The sequence below is a fragment of the Oryctolagus cuniculus genome, chromosome 18, assembly GCF_964237555.1.
Source record: "Oryctolagus cuniculus chromosome 18, mOryCun1.1, whole genome shotgun sequence".
Lineage (NCBI taxonomy): Eukaryota > Metazoa > Chordata > Mammalia > Lagomorpha > Leporidae > Oryctolagus > Oryctolagus cuniculus.
In genome coordinates this window covers 17,991,784-18,012,840 of record NC_091449.1, presented here as the reverse complement: position 1 = coordinate 18,012,840, position 21,057 = coordinate 17,991,784, and the positions used below count along the sequence as shown (strand labels likewise).

The following is a 21,057-nucleotide window of genomic DNA, read 5'->3' as shown; positions in this document are numbered from 1 at the left end:
GAGGATGGCCCAGGTGCTTGGGCCCTGCACCCCATGGGGATCAGGAAAAGCACCTGGCTCCTGGCTCCTGCCATCGGATCAGCGCGGTGCGCCGGCCGCAGCGCGCCGACCGCGACGGCCATTGGAGGGTGAACCAACGGCAAAGGAAGACCTTTCTCTCTGTCTCTCTCTCTCACTGTCCACTCTGCCTGTCAAAAAAAATAAATAAATAAATAAAATAAAATAAAATAAAATAAATATATTTTTTTAAATATTTACTTATTTATTTGAAAGAGTTACACAGAGAGAGGAGGGGTACAGAGAGAGAGAGAGAGAGGTCTTCCATCTGATGGTTCACTCCACAGTTGGCCACAGTGGCCGAAGCTGCGCCAATCCGAAGCCAGGAGCCAGGAGCTTCTTCCAGGTCTACCACGTGGGTGCAGGGGCCTAAGGACTAAGGCCATCTTCTACTGCTCTGCCAGGCCATAGCAGAGAGCTGGATCGGAAGTGGAGCAGCCGGGTCTCGAACCTGCAGCCATATAGGTTGCCAGTGCTTCAGGCCAGGGCGTTAACCCGCTGTGGCACAGCACTGGCCCAACTATTAGTATTTTCAAGTTAATTGTGCTGCACATATGTATGGCTATGTGATTTTTCTTTTCAGAGTGGGATCTTACTACCAATGGATGCAGCTAACTTATTGAGCACTTAGTTTTAGCTACTTATATATAGTTTGAAGGTCTTTCCAATGCTTTTTTTTAATAAGATGTATTTTTTTTATTTGAAAGTTAGTTACACAGAGAGAAGGAGAGGCAGAGAGAGAGAGAGAAAGAGGTCTTTCACCCGCTGGTTCACTCCCCAGCTGGCCGCAACGGCTGGAGCCATGCCAATCCAAAGCCAGGAGCCAGGAGCTTCTTCCGGGTCCCCCATGCAGGTGCAGGGGCCAAGGACTTGGGCTGTCCTCCACTGCTTTCCCAGGCCATAGCAGAGAGCTGGATTGGAAGTGGAGCAGCTGGGACTTGCACCGGTGCCCATATGGGATGCCGGCACTGCAGGCAGCGGTTTTACCCTCTGCGCCACAGTGCTGGCCTCTCCAATGTGGTCTTGTTTAATCCACATTACAACTGTGAGACAGATGTGACTGTATTTCATTAATTCTGTCATACACATTGTTTTCACATTTCAACCTCTATGAAATCAGTATGTGCCTTATAGTTACTGGAAGTCAGTTTCATTGGTGACTTTTTTTTCTTTTATATAAAGTTAGGGTGGCTTTACCCATTATACCACAGCACTGGCCCCTCAGAGTTTTCAAAAATACATTCAGATAACAGTTTCGTTAACTCTTTATGTCATCCCAGAAGGTCTTCTCTACCATCACCAAAACTAGAAAGTCATTCATATTTTTCTAGAGTACTTTTTCTTTTGTTCAATTTAAACCTTAAGATACCTACTATGACATATGACAGAAAATATTGAGTGTAAAATTTATTGTATAATGAGATCTTTTTCTGTGACTTTGGAGTAATCAATTTTAAAGAATGGCATGGGGTTTGTAGGATGTAAAATTTGGGTTGATTTCTTGGATGTATTGGGTATGGTACTGTTCTGGCAAGTCAGCTCTCAGATTCTTTTCACTCAGAAGAATGAAGAAATACTATTTAATCATTTTCTTACTTTATCTTTGATTTCTCTTCAGAATTCTCTGAGGCCTAGTTGAATCTGTCTTCCCTTTGCCATACAGCCCAGAACCTTCCCAGATTCTCCACAAGAGCCCACTCTCTGCACACTTGGCTGGGGAAGGAGCGTCAACTCCCCTTGCTCTTCGGCCCTTGACTATTCATCTCTCCCTGTATTTCCTTCTGTCCTCCAAGTCATGATTGCCCTTTGCCCAGATTAACGGAGGGCTATGCACTGTGATTAAAGTGTAGAACCTTACCCTGTTTCTGTTTACTGCCTCTATGACCATGGGCTTCCTTGTAACTTCCTCTGTATAATGTAGTCTACAAAGCTGGAGAATGTGGAAATTCACCTGAATCTGCATGTACACTGGAAACATGGGGTCACCCAAATCCTACTTCCTGTTCTTTCTAACATATATTGAGATGCCAAATCCCATTGCTTCTTTCCCTTTCCTACTCCCTTAGCTCATGCCTTATGGCTTCATCCACTGTCTATTTTTCCTTGTTTTTCAAGCTTTGATTTTAATTATTGCCTTCTTACATTGATTCCACCCCCCAAAACAATACTGAATGGTGAATATGGGCACTGTTGTCTTACACCCAGTTTTAGAGGAGATTCTTTGGATATTTCATTTTTTACGTATAATGCTCATTCTTGTTTTCTGGTTTTGTTGTTTGTTTTTTTTGGGGGGGGGCATTGGTGTGTTTTTTGTTTTTGTTTTTGTTTTGACAGAATGTCCTGTAATGGGTTAAGGACATTAGTTTTTATTTCTAATTTAATCCTGAGTTTTTATCATGAATGAATATTACATTTTTGACATGCCTTTTCTATATCTCTTGAGATGATCGTAATGGTTTTCTTTAATGTACCTAATGAGTTTAATTGATTTCTAGTATCATGTGTAAGTTACAGCTGCCAAGGTTCAAGTAACGCAGTTATCTTTGCATCCCCAAGAATGCTAGTGCTCTGAAGCCAGTATCATGGCACAGCGGGTTGAGCCACCACCTACAACTCTGGTGACCTGGCTTTGGCCTGGCCTATCCCCAGTCATTGCAGCCATCTGGGGAGTAAACCCAGTAGCCAGAAGATCGATCTCTCCCTCTCTCTCTCTCTCTCTGTCACTGTGCCTTTCAAATAAGTCTGTATTTTTTTTAAGAATGGGAGTGCTGTACTTCTAGTTTTTCTATATTCTGAGAGCATGGTTCTACAGGTCTCAGGTCTTTGCAGTGTGCAACTAATTAGTCTCTCATACTGGCCAGCTATAAGCTTAGTCTCCTTTCCCTCTAATGCACAATTTCATGAGTGGCAAAGATCATGGTGTTCTGGCCACAGCAGAGATTCCAGGGGCCAAATAAGCCTCCCTGACTCAGTATGCCTTTCTCAGTTTCCATTTTGACTTAGTTTTAATCTCTGAAGATTACTTTCCTCCTTTATTAACTTCACATTGCATTCCAGAATTCTTTAAATAGTCCCTCCATTAACTTCCTTTGTAAAAAAGAATGTGTTTATTTTTACTTTATGTAAAAGTCAGAAAGACAAAGAGATCTTTTATCCACTTGTTTTCCAAGTGCAGGGCTAGGCCAGGCAAAAGCAAGGAGCCCAGAACTGCATCCAGGTCTCCCAGATGGGTAGCAGGAACGTGAGCTCATTTGCTGCCTCCCTGGATGCACATGAGCAGGACGCTGGATCAATGGCAGAGTAGCTGGGACTTGAACCAGGCCCTGCAATGTGGGACGTGGGCTCCCAGGTGGCAACTTCGCTGCTGCACCACATGCTTGCCCTCAGTCCATTGAGTCTCAGCTAATAAGTTGGTGATGTTGACCATCCACCAGATCTGAGGTCCTGTGATTGTCTCTACTCTACTTTTGGTATGTGTTTTATTCTTCTCTTCAGTGTGAACTTTTCAAGGGCAGGCACTGTGTCAGAGGCATGCACAACACCGATTGATATTTTTTGGTAAAGGAATTTTATTGGCACATCTGTTTCTCTCCTCCCATTCCCTTCTGCCTCTGATTTCACCTCATGGAATGCTGTGCTCTGCGGTGACAAACAGAGCAGACTGGGCTGTTTCTGCCCCCTAATTGCAGGGTCTAGCCGAGGGTTCTTTCAGAAAATCAGGAAATCCCTGGCTGCATCTGCCAGAGCAGAAGTAGAAGGCAACCAGCTGTGGATTTGGAGAAATGTGGATTCAAACCCCAGCAGTGACGCTGCTAACGGCGCATTTGAGCAAATGACTTCCCTTCTCCAGACTAAAGCTTCCTTTGAATTATGATTCGTGGAGTTCTCCTGAGGATTAATACATACAGGTATAAGGTACCCGGAACTTAAAGTGGCTAAAGCACAATAATTGTGGCTGAGGTGCAGTGAGCGCAGCTCTGTCAGCAGAAAGGCTGGGGGTTGCCACAGGAGGGAAAGCTGTGGGTGATCTCGCTTAGGAATCAGGGCACATTGGCCATGAGGATTCTGGGAGCAGCTTTCACATACAGCCATTGCGGCAGGGTACATCAGGTAGATGAACCCTTCTGAGGCTGCTGAGACCCACCGACCCTGCGGTGTTTGCTGCTCAGTATAGGTGATTCTTAGTGGGTCTTTGTGGAATGAGATTTCACTGTCAGTTCTGAGGGGCCCTGTTTTGGGAACAAAACCAGAGATTGTCCTGTGAGTCTAGAAGTCTTCGTTACAGAAGCCTTTCCAGAGCTGGGCCTGATAGTCATGTGCTCCTGGGCCTCAAAGCTCTGTTAGATGTCTGGGATTCCTCCAAAGGCTGGGGGCTCAGTGTCTCCCAGGTTGTGAATAAAGGGTCTGCCCTCGGCAGGCCACAGCAGGTTCCCCTGGACTCAGATCAGCTTTGACAGTGCAGAAGTTGTCTCTTCTTCATCCCTTATGCTGCAGAAAGAGATCGTGTGGGGGAGGGGTTGCCAAAGGAAGAGCTGATGGGGGAGCGACCTCAGTCTCAGCCCTTTGGGGACTCTGAGGTCATTCAGGTGGCTTGAGGCTGCGTTTTCTTCCTCTTTCTCAGGCCCTGTGTTTTTCCAGAACAAACCCAGGGTATAACTTGCAATCCTAAAATCCATAGTCTGTATGAGCTAATATTTCTCATCTCCCTAACTGGATGTACCTTGTTTTAGAAGACTTTGAACAGATTTCTTTCCTCTGGAACTCCCTTCCTTTCTACACCCCTGCAGGAACTTGTTCTCCAGTTCCCCCCATTGCAATAGTGATGTTGTCAAGGCTGCTGTCCCTTAGTTTTCCCTGTGTTCAACAAATATTTAGGTGTTCATCAGCAAACCACTTAACATTTCTTTATCTAAGATGCACCCTTCCTTCTAGACTGTTGGTGGTGTGCAAACACCAAACCTTGCTAGAAATTACCTACCTCCTTAGAACTGTGATTTGATGACATGCAAGTGCATGGTTCATTGGAATCACACGTCACAAGCCAGGAAGGGAGTCATGATTAGATTGTTTTATTGCTGTCTCAGTATCTGCCAGTACCTCTACCTCTGTGAGGATTTTGGGCCCGCAGATGTGATAGGAATATCATAGATTGGGTGTATATAGTTACAGGATATTTCCAAGAAGTCTGCGTCAGATGGTTACCTATAAATGGGTCCATTTAGAACTTGTGTAGTGTATACTCACCGTGGGTCACATCATTGTAAATTTGCATCTTTCTGTCAGTTCCAGCAGCTCAGGAACAAGGAGAGTATAGTTAGGGACGATTTATCAGAGCAGGAACAACTTAGCTAGTTGTATAAATTTTTTAGAAATGACTCATTATTGAAAAGACCTTAGTAAACTCTCCAACATAATGCCCAAAATAAGAATATTGAATACATAAACAACAGTGAGGGGTCATGCAACCTGTAAAATGATATCTATTTAAGAATTTGTGGGACCAGTGCTGTGGCACAGCAGGTTAACAGCCTGGCCTGAAGCGCCAGCATCCCATATGGGCGCTGGTTCGAGACCCAGCTACTCCACTTCCAATCCAGCACTTTGCTGTGGCCTGGGAAAGCGGTACCCGCATGGGAGACTCAGAAGAAGCTCCTGACTCCCAGCTTTGGATCAGTGCAGCTCTGGCCGTTGTGGCCAATTGGGAAGTGACCCAGTGGATGGAAGACTTCTCTCTCTGCCTCTCCTCTCTCTGTAACTCTGACTTTCAAGTAAATAAATAAATATTAAAAAAAAAATGTGGGGGTTGGTGCTATGGTGTAGCGGGTAAAGCTGCCGCCTGCAGTGCCAGCATCCCATATGGGTGCCGGTTCGAGTCCTTGCTGCTCCACTTCTAATCCAGCTCTCTTCCATGGCCTGGGAAAGTAGTATCAGATGGCCCAAGTCCTTGGACCACTGCACCACCGCATGGGAGACCTGGAAGAAACTCCTGGCTCCTGGCTTTGGATTGGTACAGCTCCAGGCATTGCAGCCAATTGGGGAATTAACCAGCAGATGAAAGACCTCTGTCTCTCTCTCTGCCTCTCCTCTCTCTGTGTAACTCTGACTTTCAAATAAATAAATAAATCTTTCACACAAAAAAAAGAATTTGTGGTGACACGAAAAAGTGATTAGGATTTAATGTTTTTACATACTTGGGATTGAGGTTTCATTGAATTCACCTGCAGGTTTGTTTTTGTTTTGTTCTTGAACCTGAGTTTTTAATAAATTATTGTTACATAGATTATATGCAAATCCTATTTTCAGAGATAGATTTTGTACAGTACCTTGGAATGATTTTTTTTTTAATTTCTCAAATGGGAGGATGGGGAGGAGGCAATGAGAAGTATGTGTTTAACCAGTGGTGTGCTGTATTCTTGCATGTACTCTTCTATTTAAGAGGGAAAGACAACTTACCTGGGCTGTGTTTATTCCCAGATCTGGGTGAATAATGGGAGTTCTGAGGGGTGAAATCTCTAGAAGTTTATATGCTCAACAATCATGTGGTGACTTGACTCTGATTATCCTTATTTCCACACTGATCCATCCATGATGAAGGACCTAGCACAGCCTGTTTTCCCAGTAGAGCTTCCCTATTGAGTTGCTTTCTCTGGTTTGTTTTATACTATCTTAAAGATTTTGTCCATTAGTTTCACAAATAATGTATTTATTTTATGGTTTCAGGAATTGAACTTCAAAGATGTAGCCATATACTTCTCTCAAAAGGAGTGGGAACGCTTGCACTGTGCTCAGAAGGATTTGTACCGAGATGTAATGTTGGAGAATTATAGCAACTTGATTTTCGTGGGTAAGTTTATCCCTCCTCTCCCCCAGTACAGAATTGGCCTTCTGGAATTTTTATGTTCTTTGTTGTAAGTTTTTCATGAATACTTTTCAAGTACCTAGACAAGGGTGGGAAACATCCAGTCCGTGGGCCATGTAAGGCACACTAAATCATTTGGTCTGGCCTTACCAAGGGAACCATAGGCAGTACTTGAAATTTATGGATCTGTAGCAGGCTGATTTTTAATCTGATCATTTTGTACAGTCTGCAAATGATGTTATACATATCCAAGTGGCCACTGGTGTAAAAAAGTTTCCCTACCCCTAGCTGAACTAATAATTCTTGCTCACAAAAAAATTGGTTTGTCCCTTGTGTAGTTGGGAATGGGCTACTCCATCGGGCACCCTCGTCTTACAAGTCCTTCTTCTTGCTTCTTCCTTAACCTGCTTCCTTCCCTTTCTTGAAAATCAGGAACTGACTTTAATTCTACAATATAGCCTTGTTCCTTTTTTCCCTTGAGCAGGATTTTATGACGCTAAACCAAGTGTGATCTCTTTACTGGAGCAGGGGAAAGAGCCCTGGATGGTTCAGAGGAAAGATACAAAAGAATGGCGTCCAGGTGAGTGGTAAAGAATTGTGTTGGGGAGGCCATGACAGCTAGTTTCCAGCTTCTGAGAAGGCATTAATTCTGAGATATTGGTGGTAGAGCTTCCCAGAATGGCCTAAGATCTGGAGAAGGTAAGGATGTTTTAGCATAAGCCTCCAAATTTTTATTCCATTTGCAACTTTCTTACTACCTTACTATCCTATTTCCTCCTCATTTCAGAGAGGAAGTGCCCTCCTTCCCCTATGACAGCCATTTTAGCTGCTTTTGGGTCCAGTTTTATCCTGCCTTTTTTTTTAATACAGCTTTTATTTATTATTTATTATTTTATTGAGATGTATAACCACATATTTATAAAATTCACCCATTTATAGTTTTACAACTGTTACAGCAATCATATTGAAGAATGTTTTCATCACCTCAAAAGGAAAGGGTATGCCCTTTAACAGTTATTCCCCACACCCAACACTGAACAACCACCAAACTACTTACAGTCTGCGTAGCTGTGCTATTCAGGCAGTTCACATTAGTATTTGTGACTGGCTTCTCTTCATTCAGCAAAATGGTTTCAAGGTTCATCCATATTGTAATATGTACCAGTACTTCATTACACTATGCTGCCCAATAATATTCCATGCTGTGGATAATACCCCATTTTGTTTATCCGTTCATCAGTTGGTAGACGTTAAGGTTATTTCTACTTTTAAGCCATTATGAATGTTGCTGCTATGAATGTTTGTTTATATGTTCCTTCTTTTCTTAGTTTGTTGAGTATTTTTATCAAGAAAGGGTTTTTAGGGGCCAGCACTGTGGCATTGAAGGTTAAGCCTCAGCCTGCAGTGTTGGCATCCCATATGGGTGCTGGTTTGAGTCCTGGCTGCTCCACTTCTGATCCAGCTCCCTGCTAGTGCACCTCGGAAAACAGTGGAAGATGGCCCAAGTACTTGGTCCCCTGTACCCATATGGGAAACCCAGAAGAGGCTCCTGGCTCCTGGCTTTAGCCTGGCCCAGCCCTGACCGTTGTGGCCATTTGGGGAGCGAACCAGTGGATGGGAGATCCCTTATCTCTATCTCTCCCCTTCTCTCTGTGTGTGTTTCTGACTTTCAAATAAGTAAGTAAATCTCAAAAAGGGGGAGGGTAGAATAATTTTGTCAATTGTTTCTCTGCATCAATTAAAATATCCTGTGATTTATATCCTTTTTTTTTTCTATTTTAAAATATTTATTTATTGGTTGGTTGATTGATTTGATAGGCAGCATGACAAAGAGGGAGAGGGAAAGACAAAAAAGGGATAGATTTCATCCACTGGTTTACTCCCCAAATGGTGACATAGCCAAGTTTGGGTCAAGCTGAAGCCAGGAACCAGTATCTCCGTCCAGGTCTCCCACGGGTGGCAGGGGCTTGGACCATCTTCCACCACCCTCCTAAGCACCTTAGCAGGAACTGGAGTAAAAGAAGAGGCAACCAGGACTTGAATTGGCACTCTAATATAGGATGCCAGCATCAAACACCAGCCCTTCCTTTGTTCTATTAGTATGTGTATATTACATTCATAAACGTTTGGCTGTTAAACTACTCGTGGCATTTCTGGGATAAATTCCATCAGGTTGTGGTATATAATCCTTTCTCTGTTTCTGGATTCAGTTTGGTTTTATTTGTTGAAGATTTCTACATCTGTATTCATTAATGAAATTGGTCTGTAATTTTCCTTGCTTTGTCAGATCTTGATATAAAGGTAAAATCCACCTTAGAATTAATGTTGAGAAATATTCCTTCCTCATTTGTCTCTTGGAAGTTTTTTTTTTTTTTTTTTTTTTTTTAAAGATTTGTTTATTTGAAAGGCAACGTTAGAGAGAGTGACAGAGGGAGATCGATCTTCCATCCACAGGTTCACTTCTCTAAATGACCACAATGGCTGGGACTGGGCCAGGCTGAAGCCAAAAGTCTGAAATTCCATGCATCCCACATGGGTGCAGGGACCCAAGTACATGGGCTGTTCTCCACTGCTTTTCTAGGCACATTAGCAATGAACTGGATTATAAGTGGAGCAGTCAGGATCTGAACATGGACTCAGATGCAGTGCTCACATGGAATGCCCGCATTGCAGGCAGGGCCACAACGTAAGCCTCTTGGAAATATTTTTGAAGAATTGGTATTAACTTTTCTTTAAATGCTTGGTAGAATTCGGCATGAGGCCATTGGGTCCAGGGCTTTTCTTTGTGTGAAGATTTAACTACTAATTCAGTCTTAGTAATTGTTATAGATCTATTCAGATATTGCTTCCTTTTGAATCAGTTCTGGTCATTTTTAGGAATTTGTCAGTTTTGTCTTAGTTACCTAATTTGGTGGCATACAGTTATTCACAGCAGTTACTTATGAGCCTTTTTATTTCTGTAAGATCAGCAGAGATACCTCTTCTTCAATTTCTGACGTGAATGTAATATTTTGAGTCTTTTCTCCTTTTTCGTTATTTAGTCTAGCTAAAAAGTTTGTCAATTTTATTGGTATTTTCAACTGACTTTTGATCTCACTTTCTTCTGCCTTCTGTTCTCTGTTTTTCATCTCTGCTATGATCCCTGTTTCCTCCTTCTAGCAGCTCTGAGTTAAATATGCTCTTTATTATCTGATTCTTGAAGGTTTATAGTTGGATTATTAGCTTGAGGTCTTTGTGTTAATATAGTTGATTTCCCTTTAAGCCTTGCTTTCACTGCATTGCGTACTTTTTGGTATGTTCTTTCCTTTTTCCTTTATCTCAGAATATTTTCTAGCTTCCCTTGCAATCTCTTCTTTGATCCATTAGTTATCTAGGAATATGTTATTTAATTTTCACACATTAGTGAATTTCCCAAATTTCTTTCTCCATTGTAGGTTTAGAACATACTTTGCATTTCAGTCCCCTTCAATTTATTACGCCCTTTTTTACAGCCTCTACTATGTGGTCTAACCTTGAGGACATTTTATATATGCTTAAGAAGAATGTGTATTCTTTTTTAGATAGAATGTTCTATTTGAAATTTAGTTGCTTTATAGCGTTGTACAAGTCTGTTTTCTTGTTGAACATCTGCCTGCTTGATCTCCATTATTGCAAATAGAATCCTGAAGTGTGATTTACAGAATTGTCTGTTTCTCCAGTTCTTGCCTCATCTATCTTGGGGCTCTGTTATGCAGTACATATACCCGTAAAACTGTTACATTGTTTCCTGACCATGATTATACCCTGCTTTCATTACAAAATGTCCCTTTTTGTCTCTAGTTACAGTTTGCCTTAAAGTTTATTTTGTCTGATACAAGTAATGCTCTTCCAAATCACTTTTGGTTACCGTTTATATGGCATCTTTTTCCACTCTTTTATTTCAACCTGTTTGTGTCCTGAATCTAAGATATTTCTATAATAATCAGCATATACTCATACTTGGATCATGTTTTTTTAATCCATTCTGCCAATCTCAGCCATTTGTTTGCAGTATTTAATATATTTATACTTAATATGATTACTGGTAGGATTTACATCTGACATTGTAGTGTTTAATTTCTACATGTTTTATTTTTGTTTTATTCCTCAAATCTTTGATTCCTTCCATCTTTTATGTCAAATAGATATTTATGTTCTAGAGTACTATTTTAGTTACTTTATTAGTAGGCAGAATAATGATCCCTTCCAAAATCATCTATATCCTAATCTCTGAAACCTTTGACTATTTTAATATAACAGAACAAAGGAGAATTAAGTTTGAAAATTGGCTGACCCTAAACTAGGGACAGTATTTTAGATTATCCAATGTAATGTAATCATAAGAGTCCTAAAAGTATTAGAGATGTAACTATAGAAGAAATACACACAGAGATGCAGTGTTGTAGCTTTGAAGATGGAGGCAGGGGCCGAGAGCTTAGGAAAATGGACAGGCTGTACAGCTGAACAAGGCAAGGAGCCTATTTCCTTGAATGCCTAGTATTCTCCTACCCTTGCCAAGGAAATCTGTGAGAAGTTAGCCTTATCTTGTACTTCTTGTTTGTGCAAAGCCTCAAAATTGAGCAGTCATGAAAAACTGAGATTTCTTTCCAAGATCTTTCCTGGACAAGCAGACAACACTGCACCTGTGCTGCCTTTTCTGTTCCCATGCGCATGGTAGAATTTTTTAAAGCTTTTCCTCTGGTTGTTTGGATCTTACCATTTTCTTGTAAAGTCCTGACTGGTGCTATTTGTCCCCACTGAAGTCGGCGTCCTGCAGCTGCAGTGCTGGCCGGAGCTGGCTGTTGTTTCCAGCACTGCTCTGGAGTGGGCTTTCCCTGCCGTCTCGCACTGCCACCTCCCCCAGGTGAGCCCGAGTCAGTCAGACAGCAACAGTGTCCTGTGGAGACATTGTCCTGGAATCTGCAAGTTGGGAGAAAACACTGGGTGGTGGGGGCCCTGAACTGCAAAAGAGGTCAGAATACTCCCCTGGCTATCAGGCAGCTGGCCAGCTTTTGGCAACTACGTGAATGAACTAGAAGGGGGAGGGGGAATGAATGTCACAGATCTTGTGTGTCTCACTAAAGTTCAGTAGTTTCTCTGGAAAGGCAGATTTCGGTTTGTGGCTTTGGTTACATCCCAGAATTCTGATGTGGCTTATTTTAGTTGTTTACCCAGTATTTTCAGTTTTTTTCCGGGGGTGAATGAGTGCACCACATTTCCTGTTCTGAAGAAAATCTCTGGTCTTTTCTTTCAAATTTAGAGTTGTCTTTGGATCACCATTCAGTTATTTTATTTGTTAAATTATTTTTGAAATTTTTAATTCTTAGCAGAGTCAGTGTGCTTTGTAGATTCAGTCCTAAGAACATGATATTTCTTTCTCCCCTCCCCCTTTCCTTCTCCTTTTTTTCAGCTTTTGAGATAACATTTTAATTTTACATTAGAGTAAAAAGGCTTAATATTTCACTGAATAAGTTTAAAAAGTAAAAAGCAAAAGCCCTAGTTTAGTGAGAATATAGACAAAGACTATAAACAATAACTGAATGGAAAAATGACCATTTCACCCATATGCATTCAGTTTTAACATAATCACAGATCATTAAAACTATAGTAGTAAAATATTCTTAACCATTGGCTTCACAAAGGTATAGAACAAAGTTTTACAAAACTGTATTTGCAGCAGTACTGATCCACACAGACATTTCTTTCTTTTTCAATTTGAACTCCCACATATAAGGGAGAACATGCAGTATTTTTCTTTCTGGGTCCAGCTTATTTCACTCAACATTATGTCCTCCAGTGGCATCCATTTTGCTGCAAATGACAGAATTTCATTCTTTTTTATAGCTGAATAATGTCCTAGTGTGTGTGTGTGTGTGTGTGTGTGTGTGTGTGTGTATCATAGACACCAGATTTTCTTTAGCCATTCATCTGAGGATGGACACCTTTGTTGATTACAAATTTGGGCTATTCTGAACAGTGCTACTGTCAACATAGTGCTGCAGGTATCTTGTTGATACATTGTTTTCAGGTCTTTTGGGTATTGCTAGATCATATGGCAAGTCTATTTCTAGTTTTCTAAGAAATCTCCACACTGTTTTCCACATTTGCTGCACTAATTTACATTCCCTGTAACAGTGTATAAGTGTTCCCCTTTGTCTACATCCTTGCCAGCGTTTGTTACTGTGTTTTGGATTTTAGCCATTCTGACAGGACTGATGTGATACCACATTGTGGTTTTGATTTGCATTTCCCTGGTGGGTAGGGATATTAAGCATTTTTTCATGTATTTGTTGGCCATTTGTTTTTTTTTGTTTGTTTGTTTGTTTTTGTTTTTTTTTTTTTTTTTTTTGATAGGCAGAGTGGACAGTGAGAGAGAGAGACAGAGAGAAAGGTCTTCCATTGCCGTTGGTTCACCCTCCAATGGCCGCCGCGCACCGCGCTGATCCGATGGCAGGAGCCAAGTGCTTCTCCTGGTCTCCCATGGGGTTTAGGGCCCAAGCACCTGGGCCATCCTCCACTGCACTCCCTGGCCACAGCAGAGAGCTGGCCTGGAAGAGGGGCAACTGGGACAGAATCCGGCGCCCCGACCGGGACTAGAACCCGGTGTGCTGTCGCCGCTAGGCGGAGGATTAGCCTAGTGAGCCGCGGTGCTGGCCTGTATTTCTTTTGAGAGCTGTCTATTGAAGTCCTTTGCCCATTTCTCAATTGGATTGGTTGGCTTTTTTTTTTTTTTGAATTGCTGATATATTTGGGATATTAATCCTTTGTCAGATAGGTGGCTTGCGTATATTTTTCCCATTCTAGTGGATGTCTTTTCATTACTGATCATATCCTCTGCTGTGCAAAAGCTTCTGAAGTTTGATATAGTGCCATTTATTTAGTTTTGCTCTTGTTGCCTGTGCTTTGGGGGTCTTGTGCAAGAAATTGTTCCCTACACCGGCATCTTGGAGTGCTTCCTCTGTTTTCTTCCAACAACTTCACAGTCTCAGGTCTTCAATTTAGGTCTTTGATCCATCTTGATTTGATTTCATTCTTCTACATTTATACATCCAGTTTTGCTAGCACCATTTGTTAGAGAGACTATCCTTATTCCACTGCATAGTCTGAGCACTTTAGTCAAAAATCAGTTGGCTGTATGTATGTGGATTAATTTTTGGGCTCTATTCTGTTCCACTGATCTATGTATTGATTTTTATGATAGTAACATACTGTTTTAATTAGTATAGCTTTGCAGTATGCTTTGAATATTGTGGTGCCTCCACTTAATTTTTCTGGTTCAGGATATCTTCGGCTATTCTGGGTCTTTTATTCCATATGAATTTTAAGATTGTTTTTTCTAGGTCTGTAAAGATTTAATTGGTATTTTGATGGGGATTACATGTAGGTTGCTTTAGTATAGACATTTTAATGATATTGATTCTTCTGATCTATGAGTAAGGAATATCTTTCCTTTTTTGTGTCTTTAAAGATTTCTTCATCAGTGTTTGATAATTTTCACTGCAGAGATCTTTCACTTCTTTAGTTAAATGTATTACTAAATATTTGATGTTTTGGGCTATTGTGAATTGGATTCTTTTTTTATTTCTATATGAGTTCATCATTAGCATATACAACACAGCTACTGGTTTTTTGAACATTTATTTTGTAACCTGCAACTTTACTAAACTGGTTTATCAATTCCAGCAGCTTTTTGATGAATTGGTTAGGTTTTTCCATGTACAACATCATATCTGCAAACATGGATAATTTGACTTCTTTTCCAGTTTTGATGCCCTTTATTTTTTTCTCTTCCCTAATTACCCTTGCTAGAACTTTCAGTACTATACTGAGTAAGAGTGGCAAAAGTGGACAGCCTTGTCTTGCTCAAGATCTGAGGGGAAATGCTTGCAGCTCTTCCCGTTCAGTACGATATTGACTGTTGGTTTGTCATATATAACCTTTATAATTTTGAAGAATGTTCCTTCTGTACCTAAGTTGTGGAGAGTTTTTATCATGAAGTGATGTTGAATCTTATGCTTTCGCTGCATCTGTTGTGATGACTGTATGGTTTTTGTTCTTAATTCTGTCTATGTAATTTATGATGTTTATTGATTTGTGAATGTTGAACCATTTGATCGTGATAGATGATATTTTTGATGTTGTTTTGGATTTGACAGTATTTTGTTGAGAATCTTTGCCATCTGTGTGCATTAAGGACATATGCCTGTAGTTTTCTTTTTGTGTAGTGTTGTTCTTTAGTTTTGGTTTGCTGGCCTCATAAAAAGAGTTTGGCAGAGTTCCATCCTGTTCAATATTCTGGAATAGTATGAAGAGTATTCCTCTTTGAATGTTTTATAGAATTTAGTAGTAGAGCAATCAGGTCCCGGATTTCTCCTTGGCAGAAGACTTTTGATTACTGCTTCAATCTCATTGCTTGTTATGGGTCTGTTTAGGTTGTCTATTTCTTCTTGAGTTAATCTTGGTAGGTTATATGAATCCAGGAATTTATTTCTTCAAAGTTTTCTAGTTTATTAGCATAGAGTTCTTCATAGTAGTTTCTTATGGTCCTTTGTTATTTCAGTGGTGTCAGTTGTAATGTCTCCTTTTCTTTTTTTTTTTTTTTTTTTTTTTTTTTTTGGACAGGCAGAGTGGACAGTGAGAGAGAGAGAGAGACAGAGAGAAAGGTCTTCCTTTGCCGTTGGTCCACCCTCCAATGGCCGCCGCGGCCGGCGTGCTGCGGCCAGCGCACCGCGCTGATCTGATGGCAGGAGCCAGGAGCCAGGTGCTTTTCCTGGTCTCCCATGGGGTGCAGGGCCCAAGCACCTGGGCCATCCTCCACTGCACTCCCGGGCCACAGCAGAGAGCTGGCCTGGAAGAGGGGCAACTGGGACAGAATCCGGTGCCCCGACCGGGACTAGAACCCGGTGTGCCGGCGCCGCTAGGCGGAGGATTAGCCTATTGAGCCGCGGCACCGGCCCTGTAATGTCTCCTTTTCATCTGTAATTTTGAGTTTTTTCTTTTTCTGTTAATCTGGCTAGAGATTTATCTATTTTGTTTATCTTCTCAAAAAAAACAACTTTTGTGTTGATCATTTGTATTAAGCTTCAATTTCATTTATTTCTGCATTGATCCTTATTATTTCTAGCTTTCTGCTGATTTGTTCTTGTTCTGTCTTCAAGATGCATCATTAGATCTTTGAGACATTTACCTTTAACATAAGCACTCAATTCTGTAAACTTCCCTCTTAATACTGCTTTTCCTGTATCCCACAGGTTTTAATAGGTTGTTTTCATTTTCATTTGTTTTAAGAAATGTTTTGATTTGCTTTTTAATTTCTTCAGTGGCCCATTGATCATTTAGTAGCATGTTTAATTTCCAAGTATTTTTAAGTGTTCTGATGTTCTTGTTGATTTTTAGTTTTATTCCTTTATGGTCTGAGAAGAACATGATGTGATTTCCATCTTTTTAAATCTGCTGAGACTTGATTTGTGGCCTAATATGTTCCATGTGCTTATGAAAAGAATGTGCATTCTGTAGCTGTTGGCTGAAATGTCCTGTGTCATTTACTAGAGAGTGTGTTTCAGCTCCGATGTGTCTTTATTGCTTTTCTGTCTGGATGACCTGTCCATTGATACGGGTGACCTCAGTCAGCTCTGCAGGCCGAGGGTCAGTGGGTGACTGGAATTCCCGCTCCGCTAACACTGCCCGCAGGGCACACAGCTTCTTCCCGCCTTGTGGTGGTAAGATGCAGGCTCATGGCCAGTTGCAGCGGTGTCTGTCTTCTCTCCTGTCCCACGGGGTTCTCATTGATTTCTTTTGTATTTTTCCGCTTCTTTGCTGAAAATTTCCATCAGTCAGATCCCTGGAAACATAGTCCTTCCTTTGTTCTCTTCATGTCCCAGAGCAGCTTAAGGTGTGGCTGTACCCTATTCAGCCATCTTGTACTTCCCTCAATACTGCTAAGTTATTTTTTAATTTTTTTTTATTTGAAAGTAAGAGAAGGATCTTCAGTGTTCCGGTTCACTCCCCAATGTCCACAGCAACTGGGACTGGGCCAGGCAGAAGACAGGATCCTGGAACTTAATTGGGTCTCCCATGTGGGTGGCAGGAACCCAACTACTTGGTGCATCTGCTACTTCCCAGGGTGTGCATTGTATATAATTGGAAGCAGAGCCAAGACTAAAACCAAGGCTTTTTTTTTTTTTTTTTTTTTTTTGACAGGCTTGACAGGCAGAGTGGACAGAGAGAGAGACAGAGAGAAAGGTCTTCCTTTGCCGTTGGTTCACCCTCCAATGGCCACCACGTTGCAGCTGGTGTACCGCGCTGATCCGATGGCAGGAGCCAGGTGCTTCTCCTGGTCTCCCATGGGGTGCAGGGCCCAAGCACTTGGGCCATCCTCCACTGCACTCCCTGGCCACAGCAGAGAACTGGCCTGGAAGAGGGGCAACTGGGACAGAATCTGGTGCCCCGACCAGGACTAGAACCCGGTGTGCCAGCGCCGCAAGGTGGAGGATTAGCCTATTGAGCCGTGGCGCCGGCCTCTATAAATTATTTTTAATTTTTATTTATTTATTTGAAAGACAGTTCAGCAATTCCTTTTTGTAGATTCAACAGTAAACAAGTGAAAGACTGTCTCATGGAGTTTATTACGTATTATAATGGGAAAGATAAGCTAAAAAGAGATACATACATAATATTTAGGTAGCAATAAAAGTTTTGAAGAAGAAAAATCTAGGTTTGAAGCTAGAGCATGATGAAGTACATTCCTACCATATAGAATGTTGGGATGGGCCTCTGAGGAGGTGACACTGGAGTAGGGATACCTGAATGAAGGGGGAGAGGGGTTTGATACAAAGATCCAACAGGGAGAGAGTATCAAAATAGAACAGCCAGTGCAACGGCTCTGAGGAGGAAATGGGTGTGATGATTGAGTGGCAGCAAGAAGCTGGCTGTGAGGTAAGTTACAAGTATAGTCTGTTAAGAATACACACATAGGGGCCGGCGCCGTGGCTCAATAGGCTAATCCTCCACCTTGCGGCGCCGGCACACCGGGTTCTAGTCCCGGTCGGGGCGCCGGATTCTGTCCCGGTTGCCTCTCTTCCAGGCCAGCTCTCTGCTATGGCCAGGGAGTGCAGTGGAGGATGGCTCAGGTGCTTGGGCCCTGCACCCCATGGGAGACCAGGAAAAGCACCTGGATCCTGGCTCCTGCCATCGGATCAGCGCGGTGCGCCGGCTGCAGCGGCGGCCATTGGAGGGTGAACCAACGGCAAAGGAAGACCTTTCTCTCTCTGTCTCTCTCTCACTGTCCACTCTGCCTGTCAAAAAAAAAAAAAAAAAACAAAAAAAAACAATAAAACCAGATTTAAAAAAAAAAAAAAAAAAAAAAAGAATACACACATAGATGCCTGAATAAGATTTCATTTTATTTTCATGGCAGTAGAGGGGGCAGACCTATGGTGGCTCAGTGCTACCCACTGTCAGGCTCCAGATATCTCTGCCATGATGATGGATGGTACATGAAGGGTCCCCACAAGCTCATGTGCTTCAAGCAGTATGAAAGGAGAAGAGGAAAAAACATACTCTTTTACTTATTAATCCCATTGGCCAGAATTAGTCTTATAGCTCTAATTGTAAAATGGAATGTTCTGTATTATTGGGTGCTAAGCTTAAAATCAGGTATCACGTAGGGTGGAGAAAGGAGAACCCAGCAAAAGAAAGCAAGGAGAGCTAGGCAGTGAGTGGGGAACAAATCAGGAGAACGTATCCACAGCCCTAATGAAAATAGAGGAGGAAGTGAATAGCTGTGTGATTCTTCTGATGACTGAGAATAAATTAACTATTAAAATTGACTGCATGTAGGGTTAGACCTTAAAATAGTAGTTATAGTGGAGTGATAGGGCCAAAAATTTGATTGTAGAGCTTTTACTGATAATACAAGGATTTGCAAAAATAGGGGAGTTCCCATGTACCCTTTATCCAGCTTTCCCTAAAACATCCTACCTAGCCCTAATACAGCATGCAAACACATTGCTGTTAGCATAATAGTAGTAATTAAGCTGTAGACCTTTTATTCAGATTTCACTAGCTTACACACTCATTGTTTGTTTTGTTTTTTTGACAGGCAGAGAGAAAGGTCTTCCTTCCATTGGTTCACCCCCCAAATGGCCGCTACGGCCGGCACACTGCGCTGATCCGGAGCCAGGAGCCTCCTCCTGGTCTCCTATGTGGGTACAGGGTACAAGCACTTGGGCCATCCTCCACTGCCTTCCCAGGCCACAGCAGAGAGCTGGCCTGGAAGAGGAGCAACCGGGACAGAACCCGGCGTCCCGACCGGGACTAGAACCCGGTGTGCCGGCGCCACAGGCGGAGGATTAGCCTAGTGAGCCGTGGCGCCGGACCACACTCATGTTTTCATTCTTATTTTTTGGTGTACGTTACTATGAAGTTTTATCACCTATATAGATTGTTTTACCACCAGCCTAATTAGGATACAAAACCCTTAGCATTTTAAACATTGTGTGTGTGAAATGTTTTTTAAACAGTGCTATGATATTTGGTGAAATGAAACCACTTAGATTAGTGTTGTTTCAGTCATATAATAAGGATGCTAGAAAACATTGAAGAAAGTATAGAAGGAGATGATGCATGTCCTGAGAAGCAGCTAGGATCTAAAGGAATGCTAGGCCTGGAGTTAACTGATCTTCTAGAAAATAAGGGTTGTTTAGTCACAGGCTCCTCCTGACACTGTCTCAGGAGGAGAGGGACCTGGTATGGTCATGTTTGGCTGCTGAACAGTACTTAAACCAGTTCGTCTTACCAGCAGCCTGCGAAGGACTTAGGGCCTGACTTAATTTCCTAGTCACTGAGAACTCTGCAGGTATCATTTGATACCTGACCTGTGATATGGCCATGTGATAACCTAGGGGCCATGGTCATGTGTGCAAGAAAGCTATGAGAGATTATGAGACTAGAAAGACTTTTCAGATGGTGTCAGATGAGATGAGACTAGAAGGATGAGGCAGAGTGGTGAGAATGAAGTGTCATGCCAGGTAGAAGAACACATACATTAAAGGTGCCGGGGAGAGGAAGCTCTGTGGGCTCTCGAAGGCGTGAAGTGGCTCTGGGTCATGGAGGGCCCTCTCACAAAGTCTTGGAGTTTTAAGTATTCCTCTGATTGTCCTGTAGATATTGAATCAGAGTATGGAAGCTAATTAGGAGACTCTTGGAGGTCCAGATGATTTGGCCATGTGCTAGAATGAGACCATAGGATAAAAAATAAAGATTGATTTAAGAATGGTTTTTTAATTCTGTCCCGGTTGCCCCTCTTCCAGGCCAGCTCTCTGCTGTGGCCTGGGAGTGCAGTGGAGGATGGCCCAAGTCCTTGGGCCCTGCACCCCATGGGAGACCAGGAGAAGTACTTGGCTCCTGCCATCGGATCAGCATGGTGCACCGGCCGCAGCGTGCCGGCCGTGGTGGCCATTGGAGGGTGAACCAACAGCAAAGGAAGACCTTTCTCTCTGTCTCTCTCTCTCTCTCTCACTGTCCACTCTGCCTGTCAAAAAAAAAAAAAAAAGTTAAATTAATGAACAAATAAGTACATAATTCCAGAGTTAAGAGAAAGGTTATGAGGGCAAAGAATGGCATGTTTGATAAAAATTAATGTGTTTAGAATGAGAGAAGCTAACTGTGCAGAGATCTTGGGACAAGCATTCAACGGCAATGAAACATTGGAAGAGTTTAAGATAAAACACAATATTATATAGGGCTGGCGTACAGCCCAGTATGGTGGGTGATTGGTGAATGAAGATGTAAGTGCAAGGGAAGGGCAGCGTATTTAAACTAGTGATTCTCAGCCTTTCAGTTGCCTCAGATTCATGGAGATTTCTGAAAAATACCAGTTACTGAGTATTTACTTTTGTGCAAGCACAGTAAGGGACATACAGGTAATTAAAACTAAAGTATAAGCTGTTGAATTTAAAAGTGAAATATACTTAAATCTTTTAGAAGTACACTCTTATCCTCAAGGTGGACTTGAATGGCAGATACCTAGATATGTGATAAGGCAAATAGAAACACATGTCTATTGTAGAATCTAAACAGTGAGGACATAGGGGTTCTCTGACCAGTTCTTAGCCTGTTGTTTG

At 42.0% G+C, this 21,057-nt stretch overlaps 1 protein-coding gene across 5 annotated transcripts in view; it reads left to right on the top strand.

Annotated features, from left to right (window-relative positions):
• ZNF568 (zinc finger protein 568) overlaps nucleotides 1-21,057 on the top strand; it is a 100,072-nt gene that overhangs the window by 71,440 nt on the left and 7,575 nt on the right. For all 5 annotated transcript variants that reach the window (XM_070062277.1, XM_070062278.1, XM_051847075.2 and 2 more), the window contains 2 exons: nucleotides 6,778-6,901; nucleotides 7,401-7,496. In XM_070062277.1, coding sequence (XP_069918378.1) covers nucleotides 6,778-6,901; nucleotides 7,401-7,496 — 220 coding nt within the window. The remainder of the gene's footprint in view (nucleotides 1-6,777; nucleotides 6,902-7,400; nucleotides 7,497-21,057) is intronic.